The sequence below is a fragment of the Abramis brama genome (genome assembly GCF_963993115.1).
Source record: "Abramis brama genome assembly, chromosome: 17".
Lineage (NCBI taxonomy): Eukaryota > Metazoa > Chordata > Actinopteri > Cypriniformes > Leuciscidae > Abramis > Abramis brama.
The window spans coordinates 3,392,134-3,409,977 of record NC_139979.1 but is presented as its reverse complement, the minus strand read 5'-3'; the positions used below and the strand labels follow the sequence as shown (position 1 = coordinate 3,409,977).

Below are 17,844 nucleotides of genomic sequence, written 5' to 3'. Positions count from 1 at the left end.
CGATCGATTGTGCAATCGATTTTTGAACGTAAAGTGACAGCCCTAGTTGGCGCTTGCAACGCCAAGGTCATGGGTTCGATTCCCAGGGAAAGCAAGAACTAACAAGAACTGATAAGAATGTAAATGTGTACCTTAAAATGCAATGCAAGTCGCTTTGGATAAAAGTGTCTGCCAAATGCATGAATATAAATGTAATTAGTGATGCATCCAAAATTAATTTTTACTGAAACCAAAATTAATGTTTTAATCTAGCCGAAAACTGAAACCAAAAATAGTTTATTTAATAATAAATTAAATAAATTAGTCATTTAAATTGCACATAAGGCAGCATTATATCAACTTTTTAATGATGTTTTTCAATTCGCTGTTCAAATATAAACATTTAAATGGTTGCTGTAATAAAAACTTGTTTTCATGAAAGATTTATTCAAACATTCATTAATAAACAAAGTTAACCCGTTAAGTAAAAATATCATGAATATGTAATTTAGTGCATTTATTTATTAAAATGCTCCTCTCTATAGTTTTTTTTTTCTAGCTAACTAACGAGTAATGAACATTGAATGGCTGAAACAAAGTTTTTATATATATATATATATATATATATATATATTTATTTATTTATTTATTTATTTATTTATTTATTTATTTTCGGTAGCCGAAATTTCAGTGCGTCAATAAATATATAATATAATATAATATAATATAATATAATATAATATAATATAATATAATATAATATAATATAATATAATATATGGTTGATTCTAATTTTTATGCATGTTTAACAGTATTTAAATGTATTAAAATACAGTTTAGAAACATGATTTTGCAAACTGAACTGGTGGAAGTGACAGCCACACAAACACATTATGTTCAGTAAATCTGATGATTTTTGCAGGCTATAGTCTGACTTCACTGTCTGGCTTACGATCTATGAACATTAATTAGCATCCGGATACGAATTCCTCCTCTCCTCATCTAAATTAGATTTTATGACAATCAAGTTTGTTATAATTTTGACTAGCTTTTTCATGGCCATAAAGGAACTATCCAAATGCCAACCCAATAAAATCACTTTAAATTCAGTGCAAACTAAGCCGCAGCCCTGTTGCACAGCAGTGTGAAACTGTGATCCAACTGTTGCTTTGCTGACATGTGAAACCGCTGTGAACCTCAGAGTTGAAGAATAATGTCAGAGCATCACGACAGGGTCACAAAGAACATAATGCCACTCAAACTGTTTTCTTGAGAGCCGAAAACACTCAAACAAATGATTGGCTTCAAGTCTATCATCTTTGGTTTGTCGTAAGCTTTAGTTTTAACTGTGAGGGTTTTATCACTAAAGTTTTTCTTAACTAAAGGGGTTTGTTGCAGCTGGCTTCAGATATTTTGAGTGCATTAGTCATGCACCGCTTTGACAGCTGAATGTTTTCAGGAGACAAACACGGGGCTTAACTCATGGAAAGTAACACAGCATACCAGTGAGAACAAGACTAACGAGGAAATAGTTAAAGGACACATACACACACACACTCTGAGGGCGTTTTCACACCTGAAAGGTCCGAACCAAAGGTCATGTGAACTTCCTGTAAATGGTCAAAGTCCAAACCAAACAGAAAATGCTTTCACACTAGAAACGAACCAAACCTTTGTTCAGTTTGATCCGGACCGAGACTACCTCTTTTCGTCTGACCAAATTTGGTCTGTTTGGTCCGGACCGTGGTCTGGGGGAGGGTTCACACCTGTAATTTTGATTTGGATCAAACTGAAAAGTCCGAAAATCCGGACCAAACAAGGTAGGTGTGAAAGGGCCCTGAGAAACCCACACAAATCTGCGCTCATCTCGTGACTGATAAACACAGTTCAATCAATCTGAACGGTCCATCGGTGGTCAAACATGTGACAATGACTAACCCTTGGTTTCACAGACAAGGTTTCAGCTTTCAGCTCAGACTAAAATGCAACTGAAAGCAACTTTTATTGGCATATCTTAAAATATGTTACTGCTATTGTTTTGTCTCTAGATTCACACCAGTAATGGTTTATATATATGCTTCTTAAATGTCCTAATTGAACTAAGGCTTAATTCTGGCTTAATCTAAGCCCTGTCTGTATCTGTCCATGGAACAGTAATGAATAGGAGGTTTATTTGAAGACTGTCGTCATCTTCATTTCAACTGAAGTAAGTCATTACAATTGTCTACGTAAGTAACCACCTACGCACCTCTGACACGACAGCAGCCAGCAGATAAAAGACCCTGGAGACAAGCTGAATTAAAACCTCCTCGAGCCTGAGAGGCTTTATCAGGAAGTAATGGAGGAGAGGAGTCATTTAGGGACATTTCTGCAGCTCAAACCTTGTTTAGCTGGTTAACAAGATCCAGAAGCTAATGGAGGAAGTGATGTTGTTTCTAATGTTTCTCCACTGACAATCATTCAAAAGCAGACGGATACTTTGACGCAATGAGACAATTTATAAAGTTAAAAGTAGTTCAAACCCTGCGTTTTGTTACATTCTGTGTATTAAAAAATAAATAAAAATCAAATAATATTGATATAAAATAAATTAAAATCAAACAAATAATAAAATAAAATATTTTGATATATGGATTATCAACAACAAAAAAGATAATTAATTAATTTTAGTTTTATTGGATTATCAAAAAATAATAAACAAAAAAATTTATTTCACTAGATTATCAAAATTGAAATAAATAATTAACATATAAACAAATAAATAAAAACTAAACTATCAAACAATTATAAAACAAACAAATAAAAAAAATTACTTGCTTGGTTTCACTCGATTATCAAAATTAAAATGTAATACACTTTTTTTTTTTAAATCACTACAGTTTCGTTTCACTGGATCATCAAATAAATAAATACATAATTGTATTAATTCAGTTTAGTTTTACTGGATCATCAAGACAAAAACATTCAAACAAACAAATTAAAAAAAAATCTGATAACACTATTTTACAGTGTCCTTGTTACATATGTTACATGTACTTACCATAGTAATAACAGTAAATTATGCATTCATGCAACTAACCCTCAACCAAATCCTAATCCTACCCTACCCCTACAGTAAGTACATGTAGTTGCTTAATATTACTCAGTACTTAAATATACAATTACACTGTAACAATGACACCTTAAAATAAAGTGTAACCAAAAATCTATATTGTGATACTGTTACCGTGATAAAGAATTACTCATACTGTGATACGGTTGTGCTCATCGGGCCCATGCCTATAGATCAGCGTTATATAAAAAGACTCAAAATAGAGGAGCCAGAATCCCTCAGCTATTACGAGGTCATTTAACCTTCACGCCTGTTGTGCGGCCCCTCGAACACCCAACAATGAGCCCACGGGAGACTGTCAATTATTCAGAGCCCATCGCCTGATGCCAGCGGGCCACGCGTCTTGAGGATGATAGGCATACCGGCACGTGTCGAGAGAAAACAGTGTGTGGCCTGATAGTGTAAACATGTTACCACACACACTGAGCACATCCAATTTAAACCCGGTCATTCGCACATAACAAATGTCAACATCTCAGCACTACAAAAATGAAGCCTGCATACAAGCTGTGATCTAAATAACTCATTGACTTTACATGTTCTTCTTTTTTGCACATCTTTCTAGTTAATTACTGAAGAGATGAAAAAATTATATTATGATGGATGTTAATTAAAGGGATGGTTCAGAGTAATTTCAACCTAGGGTCCTTTGCACCATGACCTCGAGTCAAACACCCCCCCAGAAGCTTTTTCCCCCTCGGGTCGAACATTATTAAAGTTAGAGCTTATTTAGAGACATCAGCCGAATGGTTTAGTGCAGGCGCTAATGGATCCAAGGTTGTATCTCGTAAATTACCCCACTAATAATGCCCAGAATGGGACCAAACTTCTACAGTAGTACAAATAGGTTCTGTACTCATAAAACGAGGCATTGGAAAGTTTGTAAGTACATCAGGAGTTTATTTAAATAACACTTGCCTGACGGCTAATGCTACCGCTAACCCGCACGTCGAGGTCACTTCCGTGGTTAGGGAAAAGCACGTAAAAGTCCTGGCAGAAAGCGATGCATAAGGATGTAGTGTAACAACGAATTATTATTTTTTTCCCGAAGTGTTGACAACTTAGTGTTAACTAATAATTGTTGCAAACTGGCACTACCAACACAATATTAGTTCATTCCTGGAACTGGGCGTCACAGGGATTTTGGTTCATTCACACTGCCAGTGATTTTCCAGAATCAGTGAGTGCGTTCACACACATCCCGTAAAGATCCCGTAAAGACACGTGACGTCAGGATGTTTTGTAGAAAGGCGAGTCTAATCTTCTGCTACGGCTCTTTCCATTGTAGTCGTGCACTTGTTGGATTTTTTTACGCCGCGTCTTAAGTTTTCTAATGATCTGCGCTTTCGATGGTTTTCCACGCTCGAGCATTGTTTTCTGGATTCGGTCGTACACTAACGCATCGCGCACCGTTCCACAAAGCTGGCGAACGCTCTCAGCTCCAGCGCAGATAGTGAGGAGCTCCTGGTCTCATCTTCATTCTAGTTTGCAGACGTTTTTTCGTTCTTTCTTTGTTGATGACAAAAGAGCAACAAAATACCCCTTAACGGCATTGGCATTTTGTTCACACAGGGCGCGTTCCGGGACTGATCCCGGCAATGTTACTATAGGTCCCCATCCCGGCATCGATCCCGGCATCAAACCCAGGACGTGTTTGCGTTCAAAACTGCATAGCAATTTTACGGCAATTTCCCTGGATCAACGCGCTGTGTGAAAGGAGCTATAATGATACAGTGCACATTTAAATGTGTGATTTTATAAGCATTTTCATGCCACTACAAAGTCCTTTAGGGAACATTAGACTGCGATAAATTGCCAGCGTTAGAGAGAATGGTCCTGACAGCCCTTAATTACAAGCAGCAAAGTCATCATGACTGCCTCTGCAAGCCATTGGAGATGGACGCGTACAGAATGTTAAATTACCCATCAGTAACAGCTAAAGTACCGTCAGGCGAGAGACAAGCATGACGATATATATACCTTGTGGCGGTGGAAAAGTGTCATCTGGGAAGATTTCGCTGTATCATGTTTCATGTATGGCTGCATACGTTTGCGGCTGTAAGTGGGCAGGATTACTGTACATCATTTACTTTACTTTTAAAGAGTCTGGCTTTCAGATGTGCATCATCTACGGGGTGTTGTTCATTCAGACCCGTAGAAGAGCATCAACAGGCTATTCTTCCCCACCAAACTGATCAGGTGGGTCGGCCAGTCTTGCTTTAGCCTGACAGAGAGGCATTAGAGGGTGTGTGTGTGTGTGTGTGTGTGTGTGTGTGTGTGTGTGTGTGTGGTCTCTGCTAGAATCCCATATTTCTTTACTGAGGTTAACTGTTTGCATGACACTAAACCCCCTAACCAAGGTAAAAACACTCAAGGTTTTGTGTTTAAGCAATTAAAACACCAATACTCAAATAAATGAATGCATTGATGAGTGAATCTCATGAAAAGCAAAAGAAAATGAAAATAATAAAACATTTGAAATTAATTGATGTATAAAGAAAGTAAAGCCTATTTTACAGACCATTTAGATTTTTTTTTTTTTTGCATTGTGACATTTCCATGTGAATTAACAACTGGATTGCTTCAGAATATTTTACTTTATAATTTTTTTACTATCTATCTATGTATGCATGCATCCATTTTTCATTATTCTTAAATGGTGTTTTTTGTTTGTTTTTGTTTTTACTGCAAGTCAATATTTTTATTTAAATATGCCTAAATAAAAAAAATGTACAAGAAATGCTACTTTAATTTGAAAATATTTTTCAATTGTAATTTTTTTTTCTTTATCACAGCGGTGAATAATGAGATTTTTTGCATTAAAGTACATAATTTCAAAAGGGAAGGGAGGGGGATTGTGTGCATAAAAATTGTAACATTATTTTCTTAAGGTTGAAATCAAAATTGCCCCTATTTACTTTGTTAGCACACATTACTAGTCTTGTTGTAAACAATTCAGCCATGCATTTTAATCCACAGAAGAAGAAAAAAAAAAATTATCTCCATAATCTCCATAATCAAATCTGAAAATGGCCTTCCTTCTCCGATGACGCCAGTTTGAAAATCCCCTCCAACCGTCATTCTGCTGTGAGCTTTGCCAACAAATGCCTACTTTTCTAGATCTAATCAATTTCCAGTGAGAATTCAAATGTGTCACAGCAAATTTGAAACTCTACAGTAGGGCAGTTCTCAACTCTGGCCCTCGAGGTCCACTGTCCTGAAGAGTTTCACTCCCGCCTGTAACTTCCTGATCCGGAAGACCTTGATTAGCTTGTTCGGGTGTGCTTTATTTGGGTTGGATCTCGAGGGCCAGAGTTGAGAACCCCTGAAACTTTTATGGTGCCATTTTCACCAACCAAAACTTTTTGATTACTTTTTCATTTGAAAATCTACATGACTGTCCTAAGTCAATCTCTGTCTTCGGCCTGGTTAGTAGGGCTGAGAGAAAGAAAAAAATAAAAAAAATAAAAAAATAAATAAATCGATTCACCTAGCTATCGCGATTTTTTTTTTTTTTTTTTTACGATTCTAAAAGATACGATATTAATTCAAATTCAATTGCTTTTTTTTGTCCTTGCTTGTAAATGAAGTTGACAGAAGTTAGCCACTTTCGTTCCAACAGAGGATGAAATGTGTCGTTATCTATGAGTGTTGAGTGACGCGAGACTGAATGCATTGAAAAGCCCTCGCGCTACTCATGTGCTGAGAGAGAGATAAGACAATAGAGCTGCACGATTCATCTTTAAAAGACTGATCTCGATTCAAACACCCACGCGATCTTTCAATTCGTCTGTCTATTAAACTGACAAAATCATATCGCAACATTCAGATCTGTGTAGGCACTGACCCGGAGAGAGTCGTCATGAAACGGCTTCACAAACAAGTCTTTTCAACCTCGTAGTTCATTATTTCTGTGATGCAATAGTTAAAATGATCATAGAAGTACTTGGATAAAAGTTTAAAGTTCAAATATGAACACTGTTGTCTACAATAGCGATCAAAATCAGCTTTTGATAGAAACTTGATGCTTAAAATAACGCATTTATCGATTACATTGTTTCGCCACTAGGTGGGGACAAGTGACTGTTAAAAAATGTATTTGTTATTGAATCATTTATTCAAGAGAATGTAGTACTGTATGATGCTTCTGAATAAAGTCAGAAAGATGTGAAGATTAGTTTTTGTAAATATGACTCATCTTATTCAATACATCACGTACAGTCTGTAGAAGTGTATGATTTAACTTTTACAGATGGTCTAGTGTTAAAAAAAAAAATTGCATTACAGAATCGCAATCTTTGTAGAATCACAATTCTTAAAAAAAAAAAAAAAAAACGCAATACATATCGTATCGGCACCCAAGTATCGTGATAGTATCGAATCGGGAGATAGGTGTATCGTCCCAGCCCTACTGGTTGGTGTGTATCGCTGAGTGTGTATACCCAGAATGCTCTCAAGGGCACAGTGAAGTCTGCAGGCCGTTCTCGTCGCCAGGCATTCATCTGCAGTGAAACACATGGCTGCCTGTGGGGAATGTTATAATGGGAGCAGCCTGGCAGAAGACTAGGGACATCAAACCCCCAGGGATATACTGAGCATGTCAGATCTCTTCTACCTGCACAGGAAACTTTAGAGTCTCGGGCTAGGATAAGATCTACGCATTGTGCAATGGTAGAAATGTGCCAACATGTAGACATTTTATTTTATCATTTACTTGCACAAGAATTGCATGCATCTGCATTTCAAACATCAAAACAAACTATCAAATTTGGAACCAAACAAGCATATGTTTTGTTCATCGCATTAAGCCTTAGATGTTGGAGCAGTCAGTCAAATTTCACGGAACATGCTAAACAAACATCTGGCATGTAAATCAGAGGGGTAAACGGACAAGAAATGCAAATGAGAAGACTCTGTTGTGTGTTACGCTCCTCTGATTACAGGGTCAGCAAAGGTGCTTGTAACTGCTGTGCCAATGAGTCATATCGATCCTGGTCGCAAGTGAACAGCCTGTCTAGGGAAAAACCAGCATCTTCTCAGTGAGAGACTGGGATTGGCTGCCAGGTGACTATCTGCATGTTATTAATTAAGAAACAAGCAGTGGAAAAATACCGAGGCCTAATCATTAAACCAAATGAAAATTTTAAAAAAGGAGCATAAAAATAGTATACACAAAAGTTTGGTGTCTGTAAGATTTTTAATGTTTATGAAAAAGTCTCTTATGCTCACAAAGGCTTAATTTTTCTGATAAAAAAAGTAACATTGTACAATATTAAAATAACTGTTTTCTATGTGAATGTATTGTAAAGTGTAAGTTATTCCTGTGATCAAAGCTGAATTTTCAGCATCATTACTCCAGTCTTCAGTGTCACATGATCCTTCAGAAATCACTCTAATATGATGATTTGATGCTCAAGAAACATTTCTATTATTATCAATGTTTGAAAACTTTGAGGATTCACTGATGAAAAGCATAAGAAATCTCTATGAAATGAAGATCTTTTATACCATTATAAATGTCTTTACTGTCACTTTTTATCAATGAGTCATTGCTGAATAAAAGTATTAAACTTCTTTAAAATTATGTAAAAACATTTTTTTTTTTTATTGCTGTATTTGTAAAGGCCCCTTAGTATGCTGTGAAAAGAGCAAAATGTGGAATGATCAAGATTCTTATACTATGGTTTAAGGCTTGCTGTGATAGTCTGTGTTACGGGTGTTACACAGTATTCCTGGTGATGACGAATTCAAAGTGAAAGTGAAGTAAGCATGCATTCAAAAGCGATTACCGTTATCGTTAATAACCGGTGTTGTTGCAAGTTTATATACGGGTGGAAAAATGTCCTCACTGTGACACCTCTAGTACTTACAAGGAAGGCTACATTAAAAAAAAATCACCATGGCATAAAAGCTGTGTCAAAGGTAAAAGTCAAACAAGGTTCACATAATTGGTTGCCTTTAATGCTGATAAGATCAAACACAGAATACCAATTAATGATTAATAAGTCCCCACCAAAGCCAAACAGAGAGAACATTCAATCAACCGATGCTCTACAGTTGTTGAGGTCTGAGATTCCCTAGGCCGGGTGTGTTCACACTCTTGGTTCTTTTGGTCCGAAAAAAAGAAGAAAGAAAACGCATTTAGTCCTGGTTCACTTAGCACTCACACTAGCCGCGTTTCCATTACCCTTCAAATTGCGCAAATTGAAATTGCGAATTGAAAACACGCTCAATGGAAACACGTCAATTTCGCAAAAACTCCCATTTATCGCAAAAAAGTTTTTGCGCTCGCATGAGGTGGTTTTTCAGGCAATTCGAAAAAGAAATATTTCGCAAAACTGCAATGGTTTTTGCGCATTTACAGGTCACCTGACTTAGAAGGCGCAGTGTGTTTGGACAGAATACGAGACAGTTCTTGAGAAGAAAGAATGACAGAAATACTGGATTCTAAATCTCAAAGAAATGCCACAATCAAGACCTCGGAGCAGAAATGAGTGAGAAAAACCCAGAAACACCTCATATGTGCCGCTCACAGTAGGGTCTTTCCTTGCCATTAATGCTTGGATAACACGCCTACGTTTCCTTCCATTAATAATAATAACGTCTAGTGCAGTACGTGGCTGTGATATATATATAAACTTACCAACGTCCGTTGCCATGATTTTTGGTATGACTTATCGCGAGAGGAAAAAATTACGTTTTAGTCGCATAACATCGGTTAATGGAAACTGCGTCATTTCGCAATAGTTTTTTGTCGATATTTAGAAAAAAAAAAGAAAAAAACGCAAAGGTTTTGCGGAAATCTTTAATGGAAACGTGCCTACTGTCATTTTAAACACTGACCCTAAAGATAAAAATAAAAAAATAAAAAAAAGGCTTTTATGACGTATATTTTACGAACCGAATATCCAAAACTACGCTGTGTTCTGGGCTAAATGCGCTAGTTGTATGTGCCTAGCCGACATATGATGGTATTTAGACCAGCTGAGAACTCGTGAAGAGCTTATAAAATGTGTAAAGGAGTCAAAACAGCGTCAGGAATCCCTCCGTCACACACACAAACCAAGATCTGCTGCGAGGACACGCGGATCTGACGCCTGTACTGAACTGTGAAGGCAACATCACGACTATGACGAGAAAAAACAAGTATGACTGAGAATTATGTCCTTTTTAGGGTCGCATCATGTCCTGTTTTTGGTTCGTTTACATGTCTTTGGTCTGTGTTGTGTTCATATTTAATTCGAACCGCATCAGTTTGTTTGGAAGCGAACTGAGACTCATCTTTTCAGCGTTTCGGCCCGCTTGTTTGGTGGCACCAGGGTTCAGATGGCAGTGTTCACACTTATTCAAATGAACTTTATTGTAATCCCACTGGTCAGGCCGGATCTCTATCCTGTCTGAGCCCTAATCAGTTGATCAAACTAACGAGAGTTCACAGTGGGTGACACTGGGCTGGTGGAAAGACTAATCTAAGCACAGACACCACAGCCCAAACCAGTTTCACAGCCCGAGGTCACAGTTCACACAGATCTCTTTAGAGGTAGCATGTAAGAATCGATGAAAGAATGCAAATGAGAAAACAGAATTAACAATGGACCAACTATCAGATAACCACGAGTGGCTGTAAACAGTTTTAACCAAAAGAAATGCAGAAATGGCTGCTTTTCCAGTCATTGTAGACAAAGAATTTAACATGGTCTCCTGAAAGACATGAATTTGAAATGAATGGCAACTTGAATTCCTTCTTTGCTAAACAATCGACACAACCAACACCAGAGCAATGAATGGATTAACCATTACCCACGTCTTCCAAGCCACCTGCGATGTATCTACACCGTGCCTCTTTTATTATTTTGTTAAACAATGTTTTTGAAATAAAGCCGTTTTTAATTTTCATTGATTATTGCAGTGTTCGGACATATAATAGACTGTTAATAATTAATTATATGCCTATAATTCATTGTAATCGACCTAAATGTTTTTAGGTCAATTTTCAATAAGGAGGAAGCTTCTATGTAATATTTTATTATCCTCACAGCGCATTGGTTATGCGGTGATGCGCTATGAAATTATTGCGTGGCAAATTAATTATAATAGCAGGGATGGGCAGTATTTCAGATACATGTATTTAAAATACGTATTTGAAATACAAAATACTATTTTGTATTTTAAAGCCTTTGGAAAAAAATCAAATGTAATTTGTATTAAAATACATTTAAGATGAGTATTTTTGTATTTTCAAAATACATAAAATACTTTTTGCCAGTCAACCTCTTTATCAGGGTATTGATTTTATGCATCAACTAGTTCAGACATTCACTAGCTCAGCATTGGATCAGCGATTTTTTTTCTTCTTTTTTTTAATAAGGCGAGAATGTCATGATCAATTCTACTTGTTGGTTAAAGTTAAAATAGTGCATTATTCACTTCAGTTAACATGAAAGAATAAAAGAGCACAAGTGGGAAAATAGCGTTAGCCAATCAGTCTTGACCGGTTGTTGATTTTTATCATCTAGCTTGTCAAATGTGTTTAAAGCATTACTGCATGTTAGGGCTGGGTGATATGACACTATATCATAGCGATGATATAAAGTTTGAATTGATGGAACTTTTTCTAAATCGTTTACATAGATGGGCCTATTTGTGGGGTAAGTAAATATCCGTGCAGCTTTTATTGGGCAGGAGTTATTGGAACGTTGGAGTGGAAAAAGAAACACTGATGAATGATACACCACAAAAATCGTCAGCTTTTGGTTTTATTGTACATAAAAAATAATAATCAAAAAGGGGTAAACAGTGTCAAATTAATCTAAATTAATTCTAGTTTTAAATTTTAGATACACTTTCTAATTTTAATAAACTTATAGAAACAAATAAACTTTACATAAAATAAACATAAAATTACTTAAAAAGCACTGGACTACCTGCAAAAAAAACAAACAAAAAAAAAAACCTCAAAAGAGTTTGAAATTCAGTGTATGCTGTGGAATCAAAACTGATATTGAGAATTATGAAACCATGATATTGTTACTGTAAAGTAAAATTGAGATTTTGGTCATATCGCCCATCCATATTCTTTGCTAGATAGCAGAAAAGGTTTCCACAGTTTTACATATGAGTTCACCACAAGTAATAGACTACATTGTAACCAGAAATAGCCTATATAAATGGCTGCTATTTTGCATAAGTTTATTTGTAATTGCAAGAAAGAAAGAAAGAAAGAAAGAAAGAAAGAGATGTGGTTAGGAATGAAAAGTCAGTAGGCCCATGTAGTTTCTTCATTCACTGTGACCTGTACCTGCACTGGATGGCCAATTTCACATGTATTTTGTGTATTTTCAAAATACAAAATACTGTATTTGTATTTAAATAATTTTTTTCACATAGTATTTTGTATTTGTATTTTAAATACATTTCCATGTATTTATGCCCATCTCTGCCTATCAGTTTAATAATAAAAGAAGCCCAGGCCTTCCCTAATAATACTAATAATACAAAAATAATAATAATAATGATTTAATACATAAATTGGAAATGCTAAATCATTTTGATATTGATAGCTGATGCTTGTTTTGACAATATCTCTGGATACATGATATCGTCTATAGGCGCAACCCGGCACGAGGGTTTATCACGCTGATTCTACTCGTTCAGTGTGAGTAGATAACCTTGCTGAATTAACACAGACATCGCACAGTGTATGCCCGCCTTTAACCCTGAGCGTGAGCTATAAATCAGTCCATATTGTGTTCACTACTACTCGCTGTCTTCAAGTCGTGAGACCTGGCACTCACTCCCCATGATGGGCATTTATTAATAATGAAGTAACAGACACTGAAACATTAATGTTAACCCTTGCAGAGGCGCCAGTGCATTTGGAGAGATGGACTGTGATGTAAACACTAGGAATGGCCAAAGCTACAGCCGACAAGCAGAGGACAGGAGCCAGACTAAATACAGCCTAACCGAGAAAGTCAAGAGAAAAACCAAAGGGTTTAAGCAAATTAAGTCTGATACTCAAAATACATAAATATATTTGCTCTAACACGCAATAAAAAAGTAAAAATCACATAAACTTCTTCACATAAACCTATATATTTGACTTTATAAGACTAACATTATACTATATAATGTAGTGCATAAAACATCTGGACTAGGCAAATTTTTGATTGACAGATGTGCTGACTATGAATTGTTGTACAGAAAATATCTGGGGGAGGATTCTTCGAAATAAAAAGTCCAATTTGCTCTAACAGTCAATGAAAATTTCAGCTTAAATTGCTTAATCATATCAGTGAATAATCTTCCTCATATATACTTAATTTTTCTTAATTTAATTTATGTATTTAATTTATACATATATACTTAAAAAATTCCTCATATTATACTTAAATTTGCTCTAACATCCAGTGAAAATGTAGCCACTAAAAATCTTATGAGCGAATAATTGTATAAATTTGTGTCTTGTCCTCACATAAACCTATATGACTTCAGAACTCATGCTATAGTTGAGTCTTCTGGATTAATTTATGATTGACAGATGTGCTTGGTTGACTCATCCAGTAATGAAACAAGTATTTATGAGTGAGTCATTGAATCATACATGCAAACCGATTTATTTTTTTAAATATTATTCATTTAAATTAATGCAACATTTTTAAATTGACTGAAGCAATTAAAATTTTGTCAGAACCTCAAGTAAATCACTTGCTATTTTGTTTGTCTGTTCGGAATCATGGGAAAATCGTGATCTCTATTTAAAGCAAAAAAAAAGGTGAATCTAAATTTTCCCAGAATCGTGCAGCTCAAGATGCCTCACAATATACGCTCCTGCTGGGAATGAGAATTGAGATGTCACTAAAACAACACTGCGGCTGAAGAGCAGAACGCTTCACACTCCTGCGAGGAGAGTGTGTGTGTCAGGAAGCTGAAACTGTCATGGCAAATAACCTCTCACTCACACACACGCTCTCCTGAAACAGGAAGGACTCAGCGTTTGCACATACCTGACCTCATCTTCCCTCTTCGCCAGCATGTTCCTCTCCTCGCGCATCATACGACTGCAGTATTTCCTCAAAACATAACGATTCTCCATTTACACTCAAACCTTGGACAACAATCGCCACCTTATGCACATCTCGCTTCCCCATCTATAATAACTCACTCAGGAAGTAAAACATTATTTAAAGGGGTGGTATAATGCCATTTCACAAGATGTAAAATAAGTCTTTGATTGTGTGAGTGTGTGTGTAAAGTTTTAGCTCAAAATACCACACATATATTTTTATATAGCATGTTAAAAGGGTGAGCAAAAACGCACCGTTTTTGTGTCTGTCACTTTAAATGCAAATGAGCTGCTGCTCCCGGCACAGGGGGCGGAGCTTCAACAGCTTGCACTCACTCACACATGCAATGAAAATTTCAACAACTTTTAGCCTTTTATGTTCAAACCGGAGTCAGACAACAATGGAGAGACTCAAGAAGAAGTGACAACATGTAGAAGCAACAGGACATTTCTGAATGGTTAGTTGATGAATTTATGTAGCTGATGTGGAGTTAACCATCTTCTAGTCTTTGATTAGCATATTCTGTCATGATAATCTATAAATCATGTTCAGGGGGCGGGGTTTATGTAAATTTTTGTGTTGGTGATGTCACTAACCCGGGAGGAATGTGGTGTAGTCTCTACCAGCCGTTTGTTGTAATCCTTAAAAAGCAATTTCTTTAAAAGCAAATATCTCCCTTTGATTTGAACTTTGAGCGTTGTAACTTTGCAGATGTTGTTTATGATCAAACAGCAACATTACACATTAACTAAAGTTAGAAAAGTGAAATCATATTCAACCACCCCTTTAATAAACCATATATTATACCCACCCCTAATCAAGCAGAACCAGTGCAGTACGTACACTTGGGTCAGAGACAAAATATTAAAAAAAGTAATAGTGACTTTTTAATCTCGCAATTCTGACTTTATAATACAATAGTTTTAATAGTTTATATAATCGCAATTCTAACATTAACACACACAATTGCGAGTTTATATCACACAGTTCTGATGAAAAAAAGTCTGAATTATGAGATATAAAGTCGCAATTACCTTTTTTATTTTTTATTTTGTGGTGGAAACAAGCTTCCACTGGTTTCATCTAACGGCAAGCATGTAAGAATCTCAGGTCAGCCCTGTTCTAGTCTCAGACGGCACGCCATCAGCACTCTGATGCATGCATACATAAATACAGACAAAAACTGATGCTGTAAAACTCTAATACACAGAATACCGCTAGACAGTTGTTGTCAGGATAAACTGCAATCTAGACCAGACTTTATGCTGGCAGCGAGAGTGAAACACTGTTCTGTTGACTGTGCACATAAAGTGGTGTGTGTAGAGATTTGAGAAACTTGGTCACAGTGTGGAAAGGGAATATTTACATGGTAAACGGAGTAGCGTGAGAACAGAGAAGAAACTCCCCCTGGGCAGAGGGTAATTTAAAACACTAATTCAAAGCCAATTAAAAGCGAGGTAGAAAAAACTCCAACATCCCCAACCGTCCCCGGTACTGGTGATACAGGTATTACAGGCGTTGTCACACGTCGATTAACTGGTAAAACATTTCATCACCATCACATCCCTAGACTCCAGCGGTTTAATCCTATGAAATGTTTTTTTTTACAAAAAACAAACAAACAAAAAAACACAATGTACCACTTTATTTACAAAATATTAATCTCAGACGCATGTTCAAATAACGCGTCAACACGTGAAAGTCTCGTGAACGCTTATTGGAGATTAATATTTTAATAGGTAAATTATGGTTTTTGCACAAAGCACTTGCATCGCTTCATAAAAGTGAGGTTAAACCACTGGAGTCACGTGGATTAATGATGTCTTTACTACCTTTCTGGGGCTTGAAAGTGGTAGTTGCGTAGACTGTCAATGGAGGGACATTTATTTCATCAAAAAGATCTTCATTTGTGTTCTGAAGATGAATCTTACAGGTTTGAATCAACAAGTGTGCGAGTAATTAATGACAGAAATTTTAATTGTTGGGTGAACTATCCCTTTAAGGGGTCTCTCATACCACATATTATAGGCTATAGGTCACCACACAGGTCATAGTCATACACACGCACAAATATTATGACACTGAATATAGAAATCTAAACATACTCACCCAATTTCATCAAGGAAGCCAGGAGCACCCATAATGAGATCTCAAAGGGCAGCCGGACGTGATCATAATCAAAAGACAGAACCGGGAAGTTTTTCTTGATGTTACTGGTGTGATTTCCCTCGCCTCCGTGTTTCGGGAGTCCGTTAACGTTATCTCTCGGGTGGGACATCCCGTGACCGGTGCCCGTGTCTGGAGAGCTGGCGGCCCCTCCGATGGGCATCAGACTGCCCACCAGGAGCCCCACGACAACGATGAACATCTTCATCTCCATGATATTTGTGCGTTTCAGAAGATGAGAGGAATCAAAGCTCCTCCAGATACACGAATAACACGATATTATCTGACCAGATCTGTCGATGCTTTAACTAGCTCTATAGTGAAGTTCCTTTTTAACCTTCTAGATAGTTCCTGGATCATCTTCTGACTTCGGGTTGACTTAAATCTTTAAGGCTCTTTGGTTTCCTAACGTTACTTCCTGGACTCTTGGATAAAGCACTAGTTAAAACACCAGGTGAAGAGAAAACCAGGAAATACAGACGTGTGTGTGTGTGTGTGTGTGGGCTATTTACCTGCATATAAACTAGGAAACATATGCGGGTATATATCCTCAGATAAATAGATGTGTGTTAGTAACGTTAGATTCCCTCAAGGCATTACACTACAAGGTAGAAATTATGTTCAGTTTCTTCGTCCTCCAACATCATCATCATCATCATCCTCATCAGCCCCTCAGAAACACTGTATGAAAAAGGACACTCAATGACAACTCCAAAACACTCCTCATCGATACAGTCCAAAGCCTCCAGTCACGTTTTCTTCATGTTTGCTCTTCTGATAACATCTTCAACCTGCGGTCCTGTCCCGATCACGAATGACAAGAAAAGTCGTTTAACTACGAATGACGTTTCTGTGTTCACGGTATAGCGTCACGCGGGCATTTCAGCGCTCCTCAAAGAACTTATTCAGTGTCCTTTAGCGATTCAACTGAGGATTTCTCACACACACCGACTCCTTTTCCCATGTCTGCAGTGCGTGATGCAGAACAAATATACGTACAGCCCCAAAAACACACCCTTTAGGCAGGTTTCGAAAAGTCGAAGGGAGGGGCTCTTTCTCGGCCTGCAGCGGCGCCCAGTGGAGAGGAGGGTCGCTGGGTTGCCAAGACACGTCGAACTGGGGGATCCTTAAAGGGACAGTTCACACCCCAAAACATGAAAATTATTTCATTATTTACTCAAGATTTACTCAAGTAATTAAGTTGGCTTGCTGTTTTCCTTAAATTGCTGATAAAAACTTGGAAAAATCCCATAGACTTTCATTGCGGAATGCAGGGGCGTTTCTAGGTTTTAAAAACATCAGGGGCTGAGCCCGAAACATCAGGGGCTGGGTTACAAGATAACATGATTCGATAAAGAGAATAATAGCCTATATATTGTAGGTCTATATGCAGGGGGCAGCCACACCAGCCCACATTACCCCACAGACACGCGCATTCAAATGTGAGGTAGTTAGGGGGGTTCGGGGGCATGCTCCCCCGAGAAAATTTGGATTTCTTGGCCCTACATATGTGCATTTTAA

General features: G+C 37.1%; 1 protein-coding gene across 1 annotated transcript in view; it reads right to left on the bottom strand.

Annotated features, from left to right (window-relative positions):
• Positions 1-17,368, bottom strand: part of slc9a1a (solute carrier family 9 member A1a) — a 46,213-nt gene extending 28,845 nt beyond the window's left edge. Inside the window, exon 1 of the mRNA XM_084088358.1 lies at positions 16,267-17,368. Within this exon, the coding sequence (XP_083944484.1) occupies positions 16,267-16,537 (271 nt within the window). The 5' untranslated portion in view covers positions 16,538-17,368. The remainder of the gene's footprint in view (positions 1-16,266) is intronic.
• Positions 17,369-17,844: the final 476 nt, after the last annotated feature.